We start from the raw sequence: 16,735 nt of genomic DNA, 5'->3' as shown, positions 1-16,735 counted from the left end.
AAAACTAAATTTTAATACTGTATACAGACATACCTGTGGGCACATACATGTGGGTCTGATTAGCATACAAAGCTAATAAATTTGGTTTTCTTCTATTCCATAGCCATATATTACATCTCTAATTCTGGGTGACTGACTCAGAAATGTATGTATTTGGTCACAAGAGGGAACTGAAGTAGAAATATAGGGACGGATCTAGCACACACATCTAGTAATAGAAAAATAATCCCATCCAAAGCATACGCCCAAAGGATAACATAGCTGCAAAAAAATTTCGGTATAAATAAAAGGCAGCATGTTTTAGTCAACTGCAAACTGAAATAAACTGCATTTTTATTTATTATATTGTACAAGTCCAGTCTACTTGAATTAATGGAATCCTTATCGTTCAGGTTCTTAGCTATGCTTTGTTTGTCTTCTTGTTTTTAACCTAAAAACATCTAAAACCAACATGTCTGGAAATTCTGTGACCACCTTTACAATTTTTCCATTAGCATGCTATAGTAGAGCATCTTTCTTCCGTCGCACGTATACAGATCTCTTACAGCCACCATAACGGAACGGGGAAGGGGGAGCAAACATCCAACATGAGAGAAAAAGAAAAGGGAGCCAAAGAAAAGGAAAAACTACACAAGAGGAAGTTAATGATAGGCTTGAGAAAAAGAAGAACCAAGTATGGAGGATCGACATAAAAACACTTAAAATGTTTAAATACTCCTTTCTTATACAAGATCAAGTAAGAAAAGAGAATACACATGGAACAGATTAAGTACAGTGGCCTAACTATGAGTGCCAACTAAACCTTACTTTTATCAAAATCATGGAAACAGCTTGAAGAAAATTGTATAAATCCCTTCACTCCAACTAAACTGACCCAAATAAAGGTATAATAGTATTAGTTTTTCCCCGTTCCTTAAAAAGTAAAAATTACTGAGGGCATGTAAATGTAATAAACTAAACAAATGCACATTTGGATTCCAAACACTAAGGGCATACAAATTTAGACAGCTAAGATATTTCTGTAAACCAACTGATTTGAATAATCAACATGTTAAAGACCAAATTTTCCAAGTAACAGAACACTTACATTTGATGGATTTCTTGAACAAAAGAAATAAAAAAAATGACAAAGCAGACAAGCAAACATAATTCATTGGTGCACTATATAATTTTAAGCTTCCACCCCCAAATAGCTATTTGAAATTCATTTTGTATCACGAGCACTTCTCCTGAATATTATTTAGGGAAAAATAGCCAACTTGATAAAGTGCCAACAAATCGCATCAAAAATGGAGAATGTTAACTAGATAAAAGTGTCAAGAAGAAATATTATTATTACCATATCTACTTCAAAAAGTAAAACTTCTGCATGGGTTCAAAAGTTCAAAGCAACCATATTTGTTTTCAAACAACAGGTTTCAAATGGTAGGAATTAAGTTATAAAGCTACCTGGTCAGGATTCTTGTGGCTCAGAAGAAGATTTGAGGCCTTGATATCTCCATGTACATACTCGTGCTCATGAATATATTCCAGAATATCCAGCTACAAAAGTATCATATAGAATAAATCAATGCAGTACCTAACACCAACCAGCAGAGGACCGAGCTTCAACACAACTACTAGCCTTTACTGGATTAAAAACAAGAATGTAGCTCACATACAATTCTTAAGCTTAGCTGCAAGACAGTTTTCCGAGAAAACCTTTTCGCATTTGCTTCATATATTTTCTGAAGGTCACTCCCAAAGCGATCCATTATCATAAACCTGTAACTAAAGACAAACAAGAGAAATCAATGAACAAAATATAATTCAGGAAAACCTACTTCACAATGAGTGCTAAAAGTAAGATTTGTAATTTTTTTTGCTGAGGAAGATTCGCCCTGAGCTAACATCTGTGCCAGTCTTTCTCTATTTTGTATGTGGGTTACTGCCACAGCACGACTGCCAACAAGTGGTGTAGGTCCACACCCAGGAACCAAACCTGGGCCACCAAAGCGGAGTGCACCAAACTTAACCACTAGGCCACGGGGCTGGCCCCTAAAAAGTAATTTTTTCAAGGCAGTGTTTATAAGAAAGTTGAACGAAAGAAAAGAAAAGGAAAACATTTGAAACAATTTCTTCAGACCAGAAATCTCAAGAGTCGAGAGTCCTTTCCTGTTGTGCATTTTACCTTGAGGGCCTCCTCCTCGTCTTAGTAGGCAAGGTCCACAGAGAGAACCCAACAGATTCATTCACAGTAAAGACAAAACTCTCTGAGTAAGATTGACATCACTGATTTTTCATAGAGCTAATTTATGTTTCTGGATATTAGCTTCCTGCCTGTGACTGTTTTTCTCAATTTTTAAGGCACATGTTAGCAGTGTTAACATTCTGTTAAAATCAAGACTGTCAAGAAATGCTGTAACAATAGCTAATTTCAATAAAACTGCTTAAATTGTGTAAAAGGATTGTACACTAAATACTCAACAGACAAGATTTGAGGGAAGAGCAAATATCCTAGAAAAATGTGAAGACTTTTGGTTTTGCCACAAAACAAGTGTATCACCTTGGCCAAGTCCATTCCTTCTTTGGGCCCCAGTTTCCATAGGCATCAAACGAGAAAGTGGGGCTGCATGCTCTCTAAGGTCTTTCCCAGCACTGAAGTTCTAAGATTCAATAACCACTCGTCCTATTTCGGGGTGCACTGAAGAGCATCACCTGGCTGCAGTGACACGGTTCATCTTTTGCTCGGAAGACCGCTTTTATCTTTGTAAAGTTTTCCAGATTCTCACTTGTCTAGTTTAATCACTCAAAACAACACTATACTCAAAATATACCAAGATATCTTCCAATGTGGATAAGATTAATAATCATCGTAACAAGAGCCAGCAGTCTAGGAAGCTTAGGCACGAGCACGGGACTACTCTAAGCGCTCTGGATGAATCAGTGCACTTGGCGCACGTCACCCTTACGAGGTGGGTGCTCCTATGAGCCCCATTTTACAGCAGAAGAAAACTGATGATTTGTAATTTGTCCTCTAGCAAACGGTGGCCGTGCTTTCAACCACTCCACTAAAAGTACTGAAATAAAAATCATCTGTAGGACACAAAAATCCCCTTCTATGTTGTAGGCTTCTAAGATAAAAAACAATATGACAAGTTCAATAGGAAAGGAAGAGCTAACATTAAAAGACAACATGCCAGATGAAAAGTTCAGGTTTCTATTCATTTCCAACTGGAAGAGAATTAGAGATCATCTCGCCTAAACATCTTTTAATAAATAAAATAATTAATGTCTACAGAGGTAAAGTGATTTGTCCAAAGTTAACACAATTAGTCAGTGGCAAAGCGTATTTATTCATGTAAGATTTTCCAACACCCTGACCTCTAAGATAATAAAGAGAGAACGATAATTTTTACTTCCTGATTTCCTTTGTACAACAGGTTTTGAAAGGTTAAGGGATGAGACCAAGGACACGTGTACATGTTTGTTTTCACAAATAAGTGATGTGTGTAATTATTACAAACTAATATATGGGTAACAAAAATACCACCTCTGTTGACAGTCTGAAAGAGGGCTTAATTCAACGTGTGATCTATTAACACATCACACTATGTGGATCTTTGTTTTCATTCATAGATCCCTCCACCACTTCTCTAAACAATCCCTTAATTGCCTCACCATTTCTAAACTATACACATCAACTGAAGCACGATTCTGTACATTGCATAGAAATTCATACCACATTCTTCCACAAGGATATTTCTACCACTGAGTAGTAAAAGGAAAGTTATTTCTAAGTAACTCTTCTAAAGTAAAACCATCAACGTCTACTTTCCTGGGGACTAACATTTTTACAATCCTTACTGTTCTAAGTACTATATATATTATTTCAAATGAGTCACAGGGAAAAGTAAGGATTTCTGGCAAGGGAGAAAGACTAGAAGGAAAATCTTACTTCCTATTTCTCTACTTTTGTAAGAACTAAAACGATTATTTTTAAGACCTTTAACCTACAAAGTAAATCAATACCACACAGGTGATTAACACTCCCTTTTAGAAGGAGACACTCCTACAACTCCATGTTACAGAAGAAACAGGCTGAGAGGTAAGTCACCAGTAGGAAGTGGTGAGCTCAGATATAACCCAAGTGTGTCTGGTTCCAGAGTCCCTGCACTTACAGCATCCTCTGGTCCACGAAGCGGAGCTCTCTCCTGCCCACTCCCATCAGACAGCTCAGAGAGTCAACCCAATCCCCACCATCTCTCCAGGCCCTGAGCACTTCACAGGAGCAACACACACAAGCCCTGTTCAACTGGCTCTGTGATTTTATCACAAAATAGGTGATAAGAATGTAAAAGGAAAAATGTGCTATGACAGTGTTGACAACTTTAAGAAAAGTCACAAATCCCAAACAAAAAAATGAATAAATAAAACCAATAATGATGATAATAATGTTGACTGCAACTAACATTTACCGAGCATGTACTATGTGCCAGAAAATCCCCCTTATGATTTACATGTTTTCATTTCATCTTCACAATAACTCCATAAAGTAAATGCTATTACCCTCACCTTACAGGTGAGGAAAGACGAGACACTGAAAGTGACTAGCCCAGGACCACATCTGACAGAGTCGAGTGTAAACCAGCTCAGTGAGGTTTAGGTTTTACTGTGATATACTTTAGTTGTTTAAAAAAAAAAAAAGAACTTCAAGTTTATACTGAAATTCTGGAACAAGGGACAAAACCCAGTTATTCCAAGTCTAAAGTGCTCTAGCCTCAGCCACATTTCTCCTCCACTTACTTCTACAAAACGTGGTTTGACAGTGTACGGTTTCTTAGGAACACAACTACTGTGCACTGGAGTACACTCGAACTGCCTCTGCTTTCCAGCAAGTCATCTGTAAAGGTTTTCCCTTCCCAAGTCCCTTCCAGATGGGCCCCAAGTCACCACATAAACCAATTCTCAAATGCCACTTTCAGCAGCATGTCAATGGCCCTTGTTCAGAGCGTGCACTAGCTTCTGACTACCCACTACACTTCGGTTTCAACATGCTCTTTCCTCCCCAGTCTTCATTACCTGCCTCAGTCTCTTTCTCCAAGTTTATTTCCTCTTCTCTCTCACATGCATGCCCTCTTCCTTTATTAAAGAAAAATGGCCAAAAGCCCACACAGCAGGCCAGAGCCTATCCTGCCCCATGTTCATGTGACTCTCCCACTTGAGAGGCTATTCCTCCTTATCAATGATTTTCTAAACCAGTAGTTCTTAACATTTAAGGGATTAAAGTCCCCTTCGAGAGTAAAAGCTAACACTTACATATATTTTACATATATTCTAACAGCTTTCTGTTTAATCCCTCTTGTTAAGTGGGTCTGTTCCTCTATTTCACAGACAAGGAAACTGAAGCAAAAAGGGGTAACTTACCCGCTCACACACATTTTAAGGGACAAAGCATAGATTTGAAAGCAAGCAGTCTGGCTATAGAATTCTTGCACTTAACTCAATTAATCCTTGCTCTATACCATTTCTCCAGAAAATTGCATAAAAACTACAGAAACTTGTCCCAGCAAAACCAAAGATAACAAAATGTCATATATCATTTCAGGAAGTTCCAACATTCCCTAACAGATGCATGGATTCTGGGATAAGAACGTCCATATTGTTTGGTTCCCCATCCAACAACTACCTCTCCGCTCCATCTTTTCTAACAGAGCAACGATTCGGCATAGGCGTTCCATCCTCTTCCAGATGGCCATGTGCTTCACCATGCTCATCACTGTGATCACTTTGCCTCTGCCATGACTGGTGTAAGAATGAGCACTAGTAAAACTCTGACCAAGAAAACATGAGAGGAAGTCTGCCATGAGACTCCTGGGAAAGGTTTCCTTGCCAGGAAAGTGAAACTCACAAGAAGCAATACCATTTTTCTCTGTTGGGCACCTAGAAATGGGGCAGCCACCTTGAGACCATACAATGGAGAATTAATAGAGAACAAAGCCAAGATGAGGGCAAATGGGCAAGAAAAAGGAGTCTGGGCCCTTGATGATTACTCAAGAGAGCTGAGTCAAAGCTTTCCTTTACTTGCAGCTGAAAGCATCCTTACCAATCCCCCCTAGTTCCAAACTAAATCTACTCTCCAAACCTCAGCTACCAGCCTTACTCCATTCATTCATTCATTTATTCATGCAAATATTTTAAAAGTGTCAATTACGCATCAAAGTATTGGAGGTTTTCTCCAACTCAACTATGTCAACAACATTCTCTCCATTCTCTCAACTCCTAGGACATATGAGTCAGAATCACACAGTTTAGCACCTAACTGTTCTCTAATTGTTTGATGCATGTTTGTTTTTTCATAAAGAGCAGGACTCTACAGTGAGCAGATTATATATCTAACATGAAAAAAACGAATTGAAACCTGAAGGGCTCCTTTTTACATAAACGACATAGAGTTGTTTGTTTGTTTGCTTGTTTATTTTTAACGGCAAAAACACCCTTCGGGGCACGTTTAGCTTTGCTCCCACTTGTCAGCTGGGTTCCAGTCAGTTGCTGCTGCTCTGTACAAGTCCTCCAGACCGGAGACAGCATCTCTTCACCTCTGTCAAACACACCCCACACAGCCCAGATCCAGGCCTAGCAGTGTTGCGCTCAGTAAATAATCCTTGACTAAAAAACTCAACAGTGAAGGCTCAAAAGGGGAGAAGAAAAACAAAACACGCATATTTTTACCTTTTTCCATTTTTATCATGTAGACCAGACCCCCAATACTTAGGAACACCCAGGTACTTCAGTTTATGGGTACGGATCCATTTCTGAACTGTAAGTTAAAACACGTGTTTGTAATTCCAATTTTGTTATACATAAGAAGTTTTTTTTAAAAATCATTAAGAACAAAATGTACTTATACATGCATTAAGATTTCACTTTTATTCATAAAAAAGGAAGTGAATAGTACATTATAAACAACAAATGAAAAGTACTTTACAATCAAAATATTTTTATTAACCCACAAAATTTTGTTATCCTGCCCTAAACATTGTCTTTTAAATGAAAAATCTACAAAAAAATATTTTTAAAAAAATCAAATCACAGTACTGCAGCTGCAATTAATATCTCTATTTCACAGAAAGACTTATCTTTTACTCCAATCTACAAGGTTTTTACTCATTCTAAAAGTCGTCAGCTAGGAAATCAAACTCTAGGAGAGATGGAAGACTTCCTTGAGAAATCGCCACGCCTGATACCATCCCACTGGGGGACTCCTGGGATCCTGGGAGTGCAGAGGAGAGGAGGGGACAGCAGAAAGGACCATGGTAGCTAGAAGAGGTCCTGCTCTCTCCCTTGATAGTCTGTTCTGTATCATTACTTATGGCATCCCCCCACATCATGTTCTCCAGAATTTAGAAAAATCCTCAAAAAGATTTGGAGATCCTTGAGCCACACCCATGGATTAGGGTTAAGTCTCAATTTCTAACAATATTTCCTGAATCATATATCATTTATTGACTTTATTCTATATATCAATATAGGTGAAATCTTATCATAACAAATTCATTAAGAGATCAGAATTCTTTCATACAAATCTCATTTAAATGGAATTTATTTATAAAGTAAGAAATAACAAAGCATTATAATATAAGATCCAATGCTCCAGTCTTGGGTTAAACAAAACAAAACAAACAGTCGTCATTTTAAAAGTATAAACACATGTATTATATTTCTTACTTTGCTCTGGTTTGGCAGCTCGCTGGTAGAACTTTAATTCAGTAAAAAGAGGTCCATTGTCACTGGGTTCCTTAAAAGATAAGCATTAATTAACACTAGCAGTAGTTAAAACTAGAGTTATTTTCAGTGAACCCTCAAAAAAGACTAACATATCAATTTTTCTTTCCAATTTTTTCAAACAAAAAAAATTCAAATCAATTTTTCCAAACAATGTAATTTTGTTACTTAAGTTTATAACTGATTTAAGATTTAAGATTTAACTAAGACTTAAGTTTAAGTCAATTGCTTTAGAAATGTTTTAGACATTCTCAGAACAGTCTGTGTTATATTTCTTTCAAGCTCCACTTCTGTAAGTGATAAACTATAGAAAATCAGACATACAGCTCAGGCTTTGCAGAAGTTTAAGAAAAATCTTTAAACTTATTTTCATTTTTATTAAGCTCTCTCTTAAGCAAAAATCAGCAACCATGTTAACTGTTTCACCAAGGGGCTACAGATATTTCTGAGATTTAATAAAATTTCAATATCTGCTTTAACCAATTAATGGAAAATCCCACTCTTTCCCTGGTTTTCATTACAGTTAGATCTAGTTTATCAGGACTGGCAGAAACTAACCTTACCACAAACAAGAATATTCTGGAACTCCAGAGTGGGGAAGCACTGTCCATTTAACTGCATCCTTTCCTTTCTGACACTGATTCCCATGTTTTTCAAACTAAGGAGCCATACAATTTACTTCCCACAGGATAATTTAAAGACAGGAGGAAAATGGAGTTCTATGACAGTTGTTTTCCACCAACTTTACCGGACTATGTTTGTTTCACATTTTAAGAGATATTAATAGTTAAAATTATTTGTAAAGAGGCATATACTCACAAAAAGGTATCTGACAAACAAGGGACATTAGCCTGTCGGGGGTTTGCCCTGTCAAACAAACATGGAAGGGTGGGAAAGATATTATAATTTTGTGGACTTTTTATATAGTAAACTTTTCCTCATTAAAACTGGTTTGTATTTATTTAATGTTTGTGTTGGTATTATCTTGTTTATTGAGAGTCTGAGAAAAATTGTGAAAAGCGGTGAAAACTTCAAATGAAGAAGCTAACATTTCCAAACAAATTTTAGGATGGCTTTTCTTTTAGGAAGTACGGGAAGAAAGTTATTTTGGACAGAATATCTGTGTCGCTGGAGTTCAAGGGTCGGTAGAGCATTAGGAGAAGTGATAAATGAGGCCCACTACGTTAACTGAGAGAAAACTTGTGAAAAGATGAAGTTTTCAACTACTGGAGACGACTTTTACAAATACTTAAAATATGTTCACTTTTTTTTCATTCAAGACATCCTCCCTGTCATAAAAGCTAATTTTGCTCCTTGAGGTTTAAATAAAGCCACTCCATACATACAGTTCTAACACCTCACATTTCTTGTAATTCAGAAAAACAGGGATCCCCTGTTAAAGGACTTACAGGAAGACTGATTAGCCCACCTGCAAAGCGTCAGGCAGGACCTGGTTAAGAACGAGCACTCAACATCAAACGGGCAACACAGACAACACTTGGAGCAGAACCTGAACGTAAGCTTGCCTTATTGGTGACAGTTAAGTCTACTTTTCAGCCCAACCTTGGAAGAGAAGGTGCACAACGGTTTGGCATGTGGTCGCCTCTTAAGAAGCAGAAACTAAACAATATACTAAGGTCTAAGTGCCACATCCGTAATTTGTGGACTCAGTATCTCAAGTTTCACCATAACCTGTGACTCCTGCCCAGCAATGGTAGCTAGACAGACACCTGTGAATGTTCAGAGCTTGTGGCTGAGAACAGGCCTTCGGCAGGAGTAAAAGACTCAGTGTAAGAAATGAAGAAAGAAACAGAAATTGAAGAGAAGGAATTTTGGTAAAGTTACTCTCCAAAGGCTAACCTGTAGAAGAGCTCATTAATATAATTCAGGTTTGAAAGAGGTTTTCCTAAGACAAATTCTGGCTTATTACCATCAGTATAAAATTCTGATTTATTCAGTTTCAACCTATGTCATATCAACTTTAATTTTCAAGCTTTCCTTCAGGCAATAATTTATTAAACTCATAATAATGAGAATCAACCTATATAAGTCAGGCTATTATAATGAAAGCCCTACTGCAATGAAGGCTCTTTGAGCTCATTTCATATTTTTTCTAATCCAGAAAGATTCCATTATAACAAAATAAAGGAGCTACTTCCTTGGCATTGCACTCTAGCCAAAGCTAGCTATTTCTGCTGAAGAAAATACCTTAACTCATAACTAAAATTTTATTAACATATTTCAAATCTAAAATACTTTGCCAACTCTATAATAGCCAAGATTTAGAAAAGAAATTGGGACTGACATTTTAACTAGAATATCACTAAACGTTTCTTTAAGACTTCTAAGTGTCAAAATGAAGATGACAACAGAAAAAAAATTAAAATGTGATATATTTCAATGGCACCATCTAAAAGCAACTGGCTGCCATTTAAAAATGAAGCTGTATAAAGTTTCTCCTTCCTACCAAAAAATTATGATATATGAATTGAAAATTCAGGTCACTTCTCATAACATCAGTAAGGGAAAGTAAACATCAGTCTGCAAACTTCTTTCCAGGGAACTTCAAAATACAGATTTATATCACTTCATACTGGAAAGTGACCACCATGTAAAGAACTGTTAGGATATAAGACTGAAAAGCCTGACTTCCACCTCCAGTTCTGCTAATAGCTCACTGACATGACTGCAAAGGGTGAGTGTCATTGGAAGAACGAATTCACTACAAAGTCTGTTAACAAGAAAATGCAAAAGAGAATTTTTTCTCCTTGTATTATCCAACCTACTATTCTCAATTACCATTTCTCTCTGTACATTTACTTTCCTGACATAAAATACAGATAGTGTCTCCCAGCTATCTAGAGGCAGACAATACAAGTTTACCATCTCTGGTGACCCAGCACCACAACTCCAAGACTGTTTCCTTAAGTCAATAAGGATCAAGGCCCTAAACAAAACCAGACTCCGTCATTTGGTAGAAGAGAGAATATATTTAGTGTGTACCTAAACATCTGTCTTGAATATGTGTGTCTTAACTCCATTTCAAGGCCAAAGGTAAGAAATTTGTGGGTTAACTATTTGGAGCTCTTTCATTGAGCAGATATGCATATTAGCAGCCACCAAACCTTTTGCCAAATCTTCTACATTACAGCAGCACGTACCTGCACGGCTTTATTGAATAAAAAGATCCCCAGATAAAGATGGACATGGGCATGCACACATGATTCCACTGAAAATACTCAAGGTGCTCTGGGTGCCAGACTCTGTCAGTGGTTCTCAACCCCAATGCACGAAAGAATCCCCTGGGGAGCTTTACTTACCATAGCAATGCCTAGGCCCTGCACCCAGAGATTCTGACAACTGGGGCTGAGAACCACTGTTTGAGTTGGTATGCTATTACATTAATTATTACACTATTAAGTATAACTTCACACTAAAAATCAATTTGCCTTTGATTATTTCTTAAATAACATTTACTGAGCTTTTTCTCTAAAAGTAGAATATGTGCTCATTTTAGAAAATTTGGAAATATTTTGATATATTTTCTTCACACAAATAGCTATTTCATAAAATTATCTCCATATTATACATAGTTTTGTATCTTGCCTTTTTTTTTTTTTTTTTTTGGTGAGGAAGATTGGCCCCGAGCTAACACCTGTTGCCAATCTTCCTCTTTTTGTTTGAGGAAGATTGTCACTGAGCTAACATCTGTTGCCAATCCTCCTCTATTTTGTATGAAGGATGCCATCACAGCATGGCTTGATAAGCAGTGTGTAGGTCTGTGCCAGGGATCCAAACCTGCAAACCCTGGGCTACCAAAGCAGAGCACGTGAACTTCACCACCACGCCACCAGCCAGCCCTTCTCGCTTTTTTTTCCAGTAATGAATTATGAAATTTCCCCAAAGAGTAGTAGTTGTTCTTTGAAAACATGAATTTTATTTTTTTTTAAAGATTGGCACCTGAGCTAACATATGTTGCCAATCTTTTTTTTTTTTTAAGATTTTATTTTTCCTTTTTCTCCCAAAGTGCCCCCGTACAGAGTTGCATATTTTTAGCTGAGGGTCCTTCTAGTTGTGGCATCTGGGATGCCGCCTCAGCATGGCCTGACGAGTGGTGCCATGTCCATGCCCAGGATCCGAACTGGTGAAACCCTGGGCCGCCAAAGTGGAGCGTGCACACTTAACCACTTGCCATGGGACCAGCCCCAAAAGGAGCTCCTTTTTTTTTTTCTCCTGCATTTTCTCCCCAAATCCTCCCAGTACATAGCTGTATATTTTAGTTGTGGGTCCTTCTAGTTGCGGCATGTGGGACACTGCCTCACCATGACCTAGTGAGCAGTGCCATGTTGGCGCCCAGGATCCAAACCAGCAAAACCCTGGGCCCCAGAAGCAGAGCACGTGAACTTAACCACTCGGCCACGGGGCCAGCCCTGTTGCCAATCTTCTTTTTTTTCCTTCTTCTTCTTCTTCTTCTCTCCAAAACCCCCTAATACATAGCTGTATATTCTAGTTATAAGTGCCTCTGGGTGTGCTATTTGGGACGCCCAGTCAGCATGGTTTGATGAGCGGTGCCATGTCTGCACCCAGGATCCGATGAACCATTTCAAGTTTTAACATTATAAAGCTCTGAGAATAAAAGATGCAGAATAGTAATGGACAGAGCTATGGCAGAGCATACCACAAGTGAAGGCAAATTATGAATGGGCCTACTGTGAAATGCACAGACAAGAGATGCAAGTGTGTGGTATCGAGAAGTTAACACATGGTGGGGAATTATGGCTAAAAAGGTTCCAAAAGAATAGGCATTTAAGGGCGGTGTACAGAAAATAAACTTTAAAACAAGGTTCTTATCATCAAATAACTTAAAACCTACTTAGGGAGATAAACACATAAAAAACTAAAAATAACTGGTAGCATGAGAAGGATATTAGCATGTGAAATTGTAAAATAAATAGCAATAGAATGAGTGCTACAGGAGTTTAAAGGAGTTCCGAAAAGACAGGTATCAGGGAAGAAAGAAGCAAAGAATAGTTACTAAATGCTCCCTCAGAGAGGAAAGTCAATAACACAGTTTTGTTTATGGCATTCTTCCAGGATCACAGACAAACTATGACACTGAAAATGTTACTGAAATATTAAATGCAAAAGAGAAATCAACTGAATATTTATCACTGTCTTAATTACAAAGAGAGGGAGTAATATAGGATAATGGAAACAGAACTGAATTAGGAGACAGAAGATGCAGAGTACCAAATCAGGTTTGATAACAAATGGCTTTAAACTTAGAAATATAATTTGCTGCCTTAAGCACTTAGGAAATACTTGTTCCTACCCATTTTTTTAATAACTCTATAAGTAAAAAAGGTAGTAAAAGTAAAGTTACACTGAATAAGATAATTCTAAATATCATAATTCTAAAGAAGAGTATCATAATTCTAAAATAAAACACAATTTAAAGCAGCTCAGGCTATACAGAAGCATAAAGATGTGGTTACACACCAGGCCCACCTCTAAGACATGGCACCGGCACACTTTCCTTCCAAGACCCGGAAATGACTGTGCAGATTAACCAACCGCAAAGCAGCCCGAGGTAACCATATTTTTGAACCTTAAGATTATGAGAAGTCCCAAGGGGACTTGATTTCTTCTCACAATGGAAACTTCTGAAAGTTCCTAAGAAGAAACTAATCTCACCCACAGATTTTAGTATTTTAATTTGTCATATCAAAGACAAATGCAGATAATATTCTGCACTTCCACGCAAATAACCCAATTTAATGGTAAGATCTTTCATTCCTCTGATACAGCAGCAAACTATTTCAAAAGGAGTATTACTTCACAAGTGAAAAAAAAGAAAAACCCAAAATGAAAGGGCATGAAGAAAAGTGAAACAGCAGAGGAAACAAACCAATGGCACACGCTTTAAAGTTACCAACTCCACATCCCCTTATAGGCGCGACGGAGCAACTGGGACCAATCAGCCCTCTCACTGTGACCAAATACAAACATTCCACAAAATACAGGAAACTGCCATCTTCAGACATCAGACAGAACAGGCAGTACAGGACCGCGACCTCTACAAGATAGGAAAGAAAGTGAGCCCCGGGACAGCCCCAGCTTTCTCCAGAGGCACCGGGAGGAGAAAGGAGACTCAGGATACTGCAGGGCAGGACAGGGGCAACCAAACACAGCATGCCAGCAAATCTGACACCAAAACCAAACGAGATGAGAAATTTTTTAAATTTAGAAATACTAGAAAAAATTAAACACCAATATCCCTCATGAACAAAGATGTAAAAATCCTTAAGAAAATATTAGCAAATCAATTCCAGCATTATGAAAAAAGCATAATATACCGTAACTCAGTGGAGTAAATGTTAAGAATACAAAGTTACTCCAACACTCAAATATCAGTCAATATAACTGCCACATTAACAGAATAAAGGAGAAAAACCCTATGATCTATCTCACTAGATGCAGAAAAAGCACTCGGAAAATCAATAGGTAAACTACAAACTGGGTGAAAATATTTACAACAAAGATATCTGCAAAAAGGCTCGCATCCAGAGCAACTCTCTTACTACTCAATTATAAAAAGCAAAACAACCTAGTTACTGGGGCCAGCACAGTGGCGCAGTGGTTAAGTTCGCGCACTCCGCTTCGGTGGCCTGGGGTTCACCAGTTCCGATCCTGGGGGGTGACCTACGCACCGCTGGGCAAGCCATGCTGTGGCAGGCGTCCCACATATAAAATAGAGGAAAATGGACACGGATGTTAGCTCAGGGCCAGTCTTCCTCAGCAAAAAGAGGAGCATTGGCAGCAGATGTTAGTTCAGGGCTAATTTTCCTCAAAAAAAATTTTTTTAAACTAGTTATTAAAAAAGGGGGGAGGGCAGAGCATGCAAAAGATTGAGGAGGCACTCCACAAAGGAAGATATGAATGGCCAAGACGCACAGAGAAAAAGTGCTCAAAATCAGTCATCAAGTAAATATAAACTAAAACTATGAGACACTACTGCACTCTCAATATCATGGCTAAAAACAAACCACCTGACGACACCAAACGTTGCAGAGGATGTGGCGCAATAAGAACTCTCACACATTACTGGTGGGTGTGCAACACGGTACAACCACTTTGGAAATCCGTCTGGTACTTTCCTATAAATTTAAATATACACCTTCCCTATAAAGCCGTAACTCTACTTCTAGCTATTTATCCAAGAGAAATAAAAACCTACATCCATAAAAACACTTGTACAAGAATGTTTATAGAAGCTTTATTCATAACAGACAAAACTGGAAACAATCCAAATGTCTATCAACAGGAAGTGGAAAACAAATTACAGTATGTCTACACGACACACTACTACTGAGCAAGAAGACTAAAACAGGAAGATACGCCAACAATGTGGACGAACCTTTAAAACATTATGCTGAGCATAAAAAGTCAGAGACAGAACAGTACATCCTGTATAACACGATTTATGTGACGTTCTAGAACAGGAATAACTAATCCACAGCAAAAAACCAGACAAGTGCTTGTCTCCAGGGCTGCAGGAAGTAGGGGTGTGACCAGAAAAGGACACAAGGAATCTTTCTGGGGTGACGGAAACATTCTACATTTTAATAGGGGTGGGAGCTACAGAGTATAATGCTCCTGTCAAAGTCTTTAAATTATTTAATATCTTTGTATTTCCCTGTAAAAACTATGCCTGAATAAAAAATGTTAAAAACAATCACTGAAACAATTCAGGTCCAAAAAAGTTAACTCATAAGGGATCAAATATGTTCCTTTTTGAAAAGAGAGTAAAATAAACCAAAACAGAAAACCTTGGAGTAATTCTAATTCTAGAGTTTGGTAGCCTTTAGGAGTGGGGGACTTACGTGGTAATTTGCCAAAATAACAGACCCTGTTACCTCTTCTATTGAACAGAAACATGTTCTTCACATGTGTTAAGGAACTTTGAGAGAGGGAAGTCATAAATGCTGGTGAGCAAAACGATATATAATATATTGATAACAAAAAAAAAATAGTAGCTAAAATGTCTTTTTATACACCAATATATAAACTGGCTATTCAAAGTATGCTTATGTCAGGTGGAATCTTGTCAACCTTCACTCATTACAAACTAATTTCCACAAGAGTATAGCAAAAAGAGGTTCAAAGCAATCATAATTAAATAAATAATGTAATTTACTAAAGCGGAAGGAGAAGGGAACAAACCTAAAAAAAGAAAAAGAAAAAATTGACCAAGTGGAAGTTCAGAAGCAAATGCAAGATAAAATACAGTAACATTTCATTAAAGTAGCCTAGTCTTGTGAGCTATAAATATAAAAAGCATCCCATGCACTGTAAGTATGGCTGAACTGCATGTCTGCACCCGCATGTGCACACCCCACGCTTTCCTTCACTTCCCCAACACCAGTGCCCCTATAGTTCGAGAGAGGAGACTTTTTGAACTCAAATGACTTCAAACTATAAAGCTACTTTTGTGTCTTATTAAATATGCATGAAACATTATTAAAAATGTAATACCTTATGTTTAATTAGTTCTAGTTATCAAAAAGGATGTTTTATAAAATAAATACTACACTAAATCAACAGATAAGAAAAAATCAGCTAAAATATTTTCTTACCACTTTTACAACGCAGGGTGCATCGTTGCCCACCGACTTTGAAGAATTCATATCAGCTGTTTGAAAGAGTGATATATGTACTATCAGAACAAGAAGTACCATTATTATAAATAGCCTGTTACTAACCCTTTATTAATATTTGGGTCTGCATATCTATAACCCCTTGATAGAATAAATTTCAGTTCCCAATATGTATTTCAGGATATCATTGCAGTATATTTAATAATTTTAAGACTTTTTTTCACGTTTTAAAATATGTCTGAAACTGGAATGTATCTTACAATTGCTGGTATCTTCAATATGATCCTCAGTTAAGTATGGAAAACTCTGAGTTA

At 37.5% G+C, this 16,735-nt stretch overlaps 1 protein-coding gene across 8 annotated transcripts in view; it reads right to left on the bottom strand.

The window, feature by feature from the left end:
• Window positions 1-16,735, bottom strand: part of VRK1 (VRK serine/threonine kinase 1) — an 84,580-nt gene that overhangs the window by 29,023 nt on the left and 38,822 nt on the right. For all 8 annotated transcript variants that reach the window (XM_070594652.1, XM_070594649.1, XM_070594648.1 and 5 more), the window contains exons 3-7: window positions 16,401-16,456; window positions 7,708-7,777; window positions 6,712-6,799; window positions 1,662-1,770; window positions 1,450-1,542 (exon numbers count right to left, since the gene is read on the bottom strand). In XM_070594652.1, the coding sequence (XP_070450753.1) occupies window positions 1,450-1,542; window positions 1,662-1,770; window positions 6,712-6,799; window positions 7,708-7,777; window positions 16,401-16,456 (416 nt within the window). The remainder of the gene's footprint in view (window positions 1-1,449; window positions 1,543-1,661; window positions 1,771-6,711; window positions 6,800-7,707; window positions 7,778-16,400; window positions 16,457-16,735) is intronic.

This window comes from Equus przewalskii, chromosome 25 (genome assembly GCF_037783145.1).
Source record: "Equus przewalskii isolate Varuska chromosome 25, EquPr2, whole genome shotgun sequence".
NCBI classification, from domain to species: Eukaryota; Metazoa; Chordata; class Mammalia; order Perissodactyla; family Equidae; genus Equus; species Equus przewalskii.
Note: the sequence above shows the minus strand (reverse complement) of the source record. Positions and strands in the feature narration are given on the sequence as shown.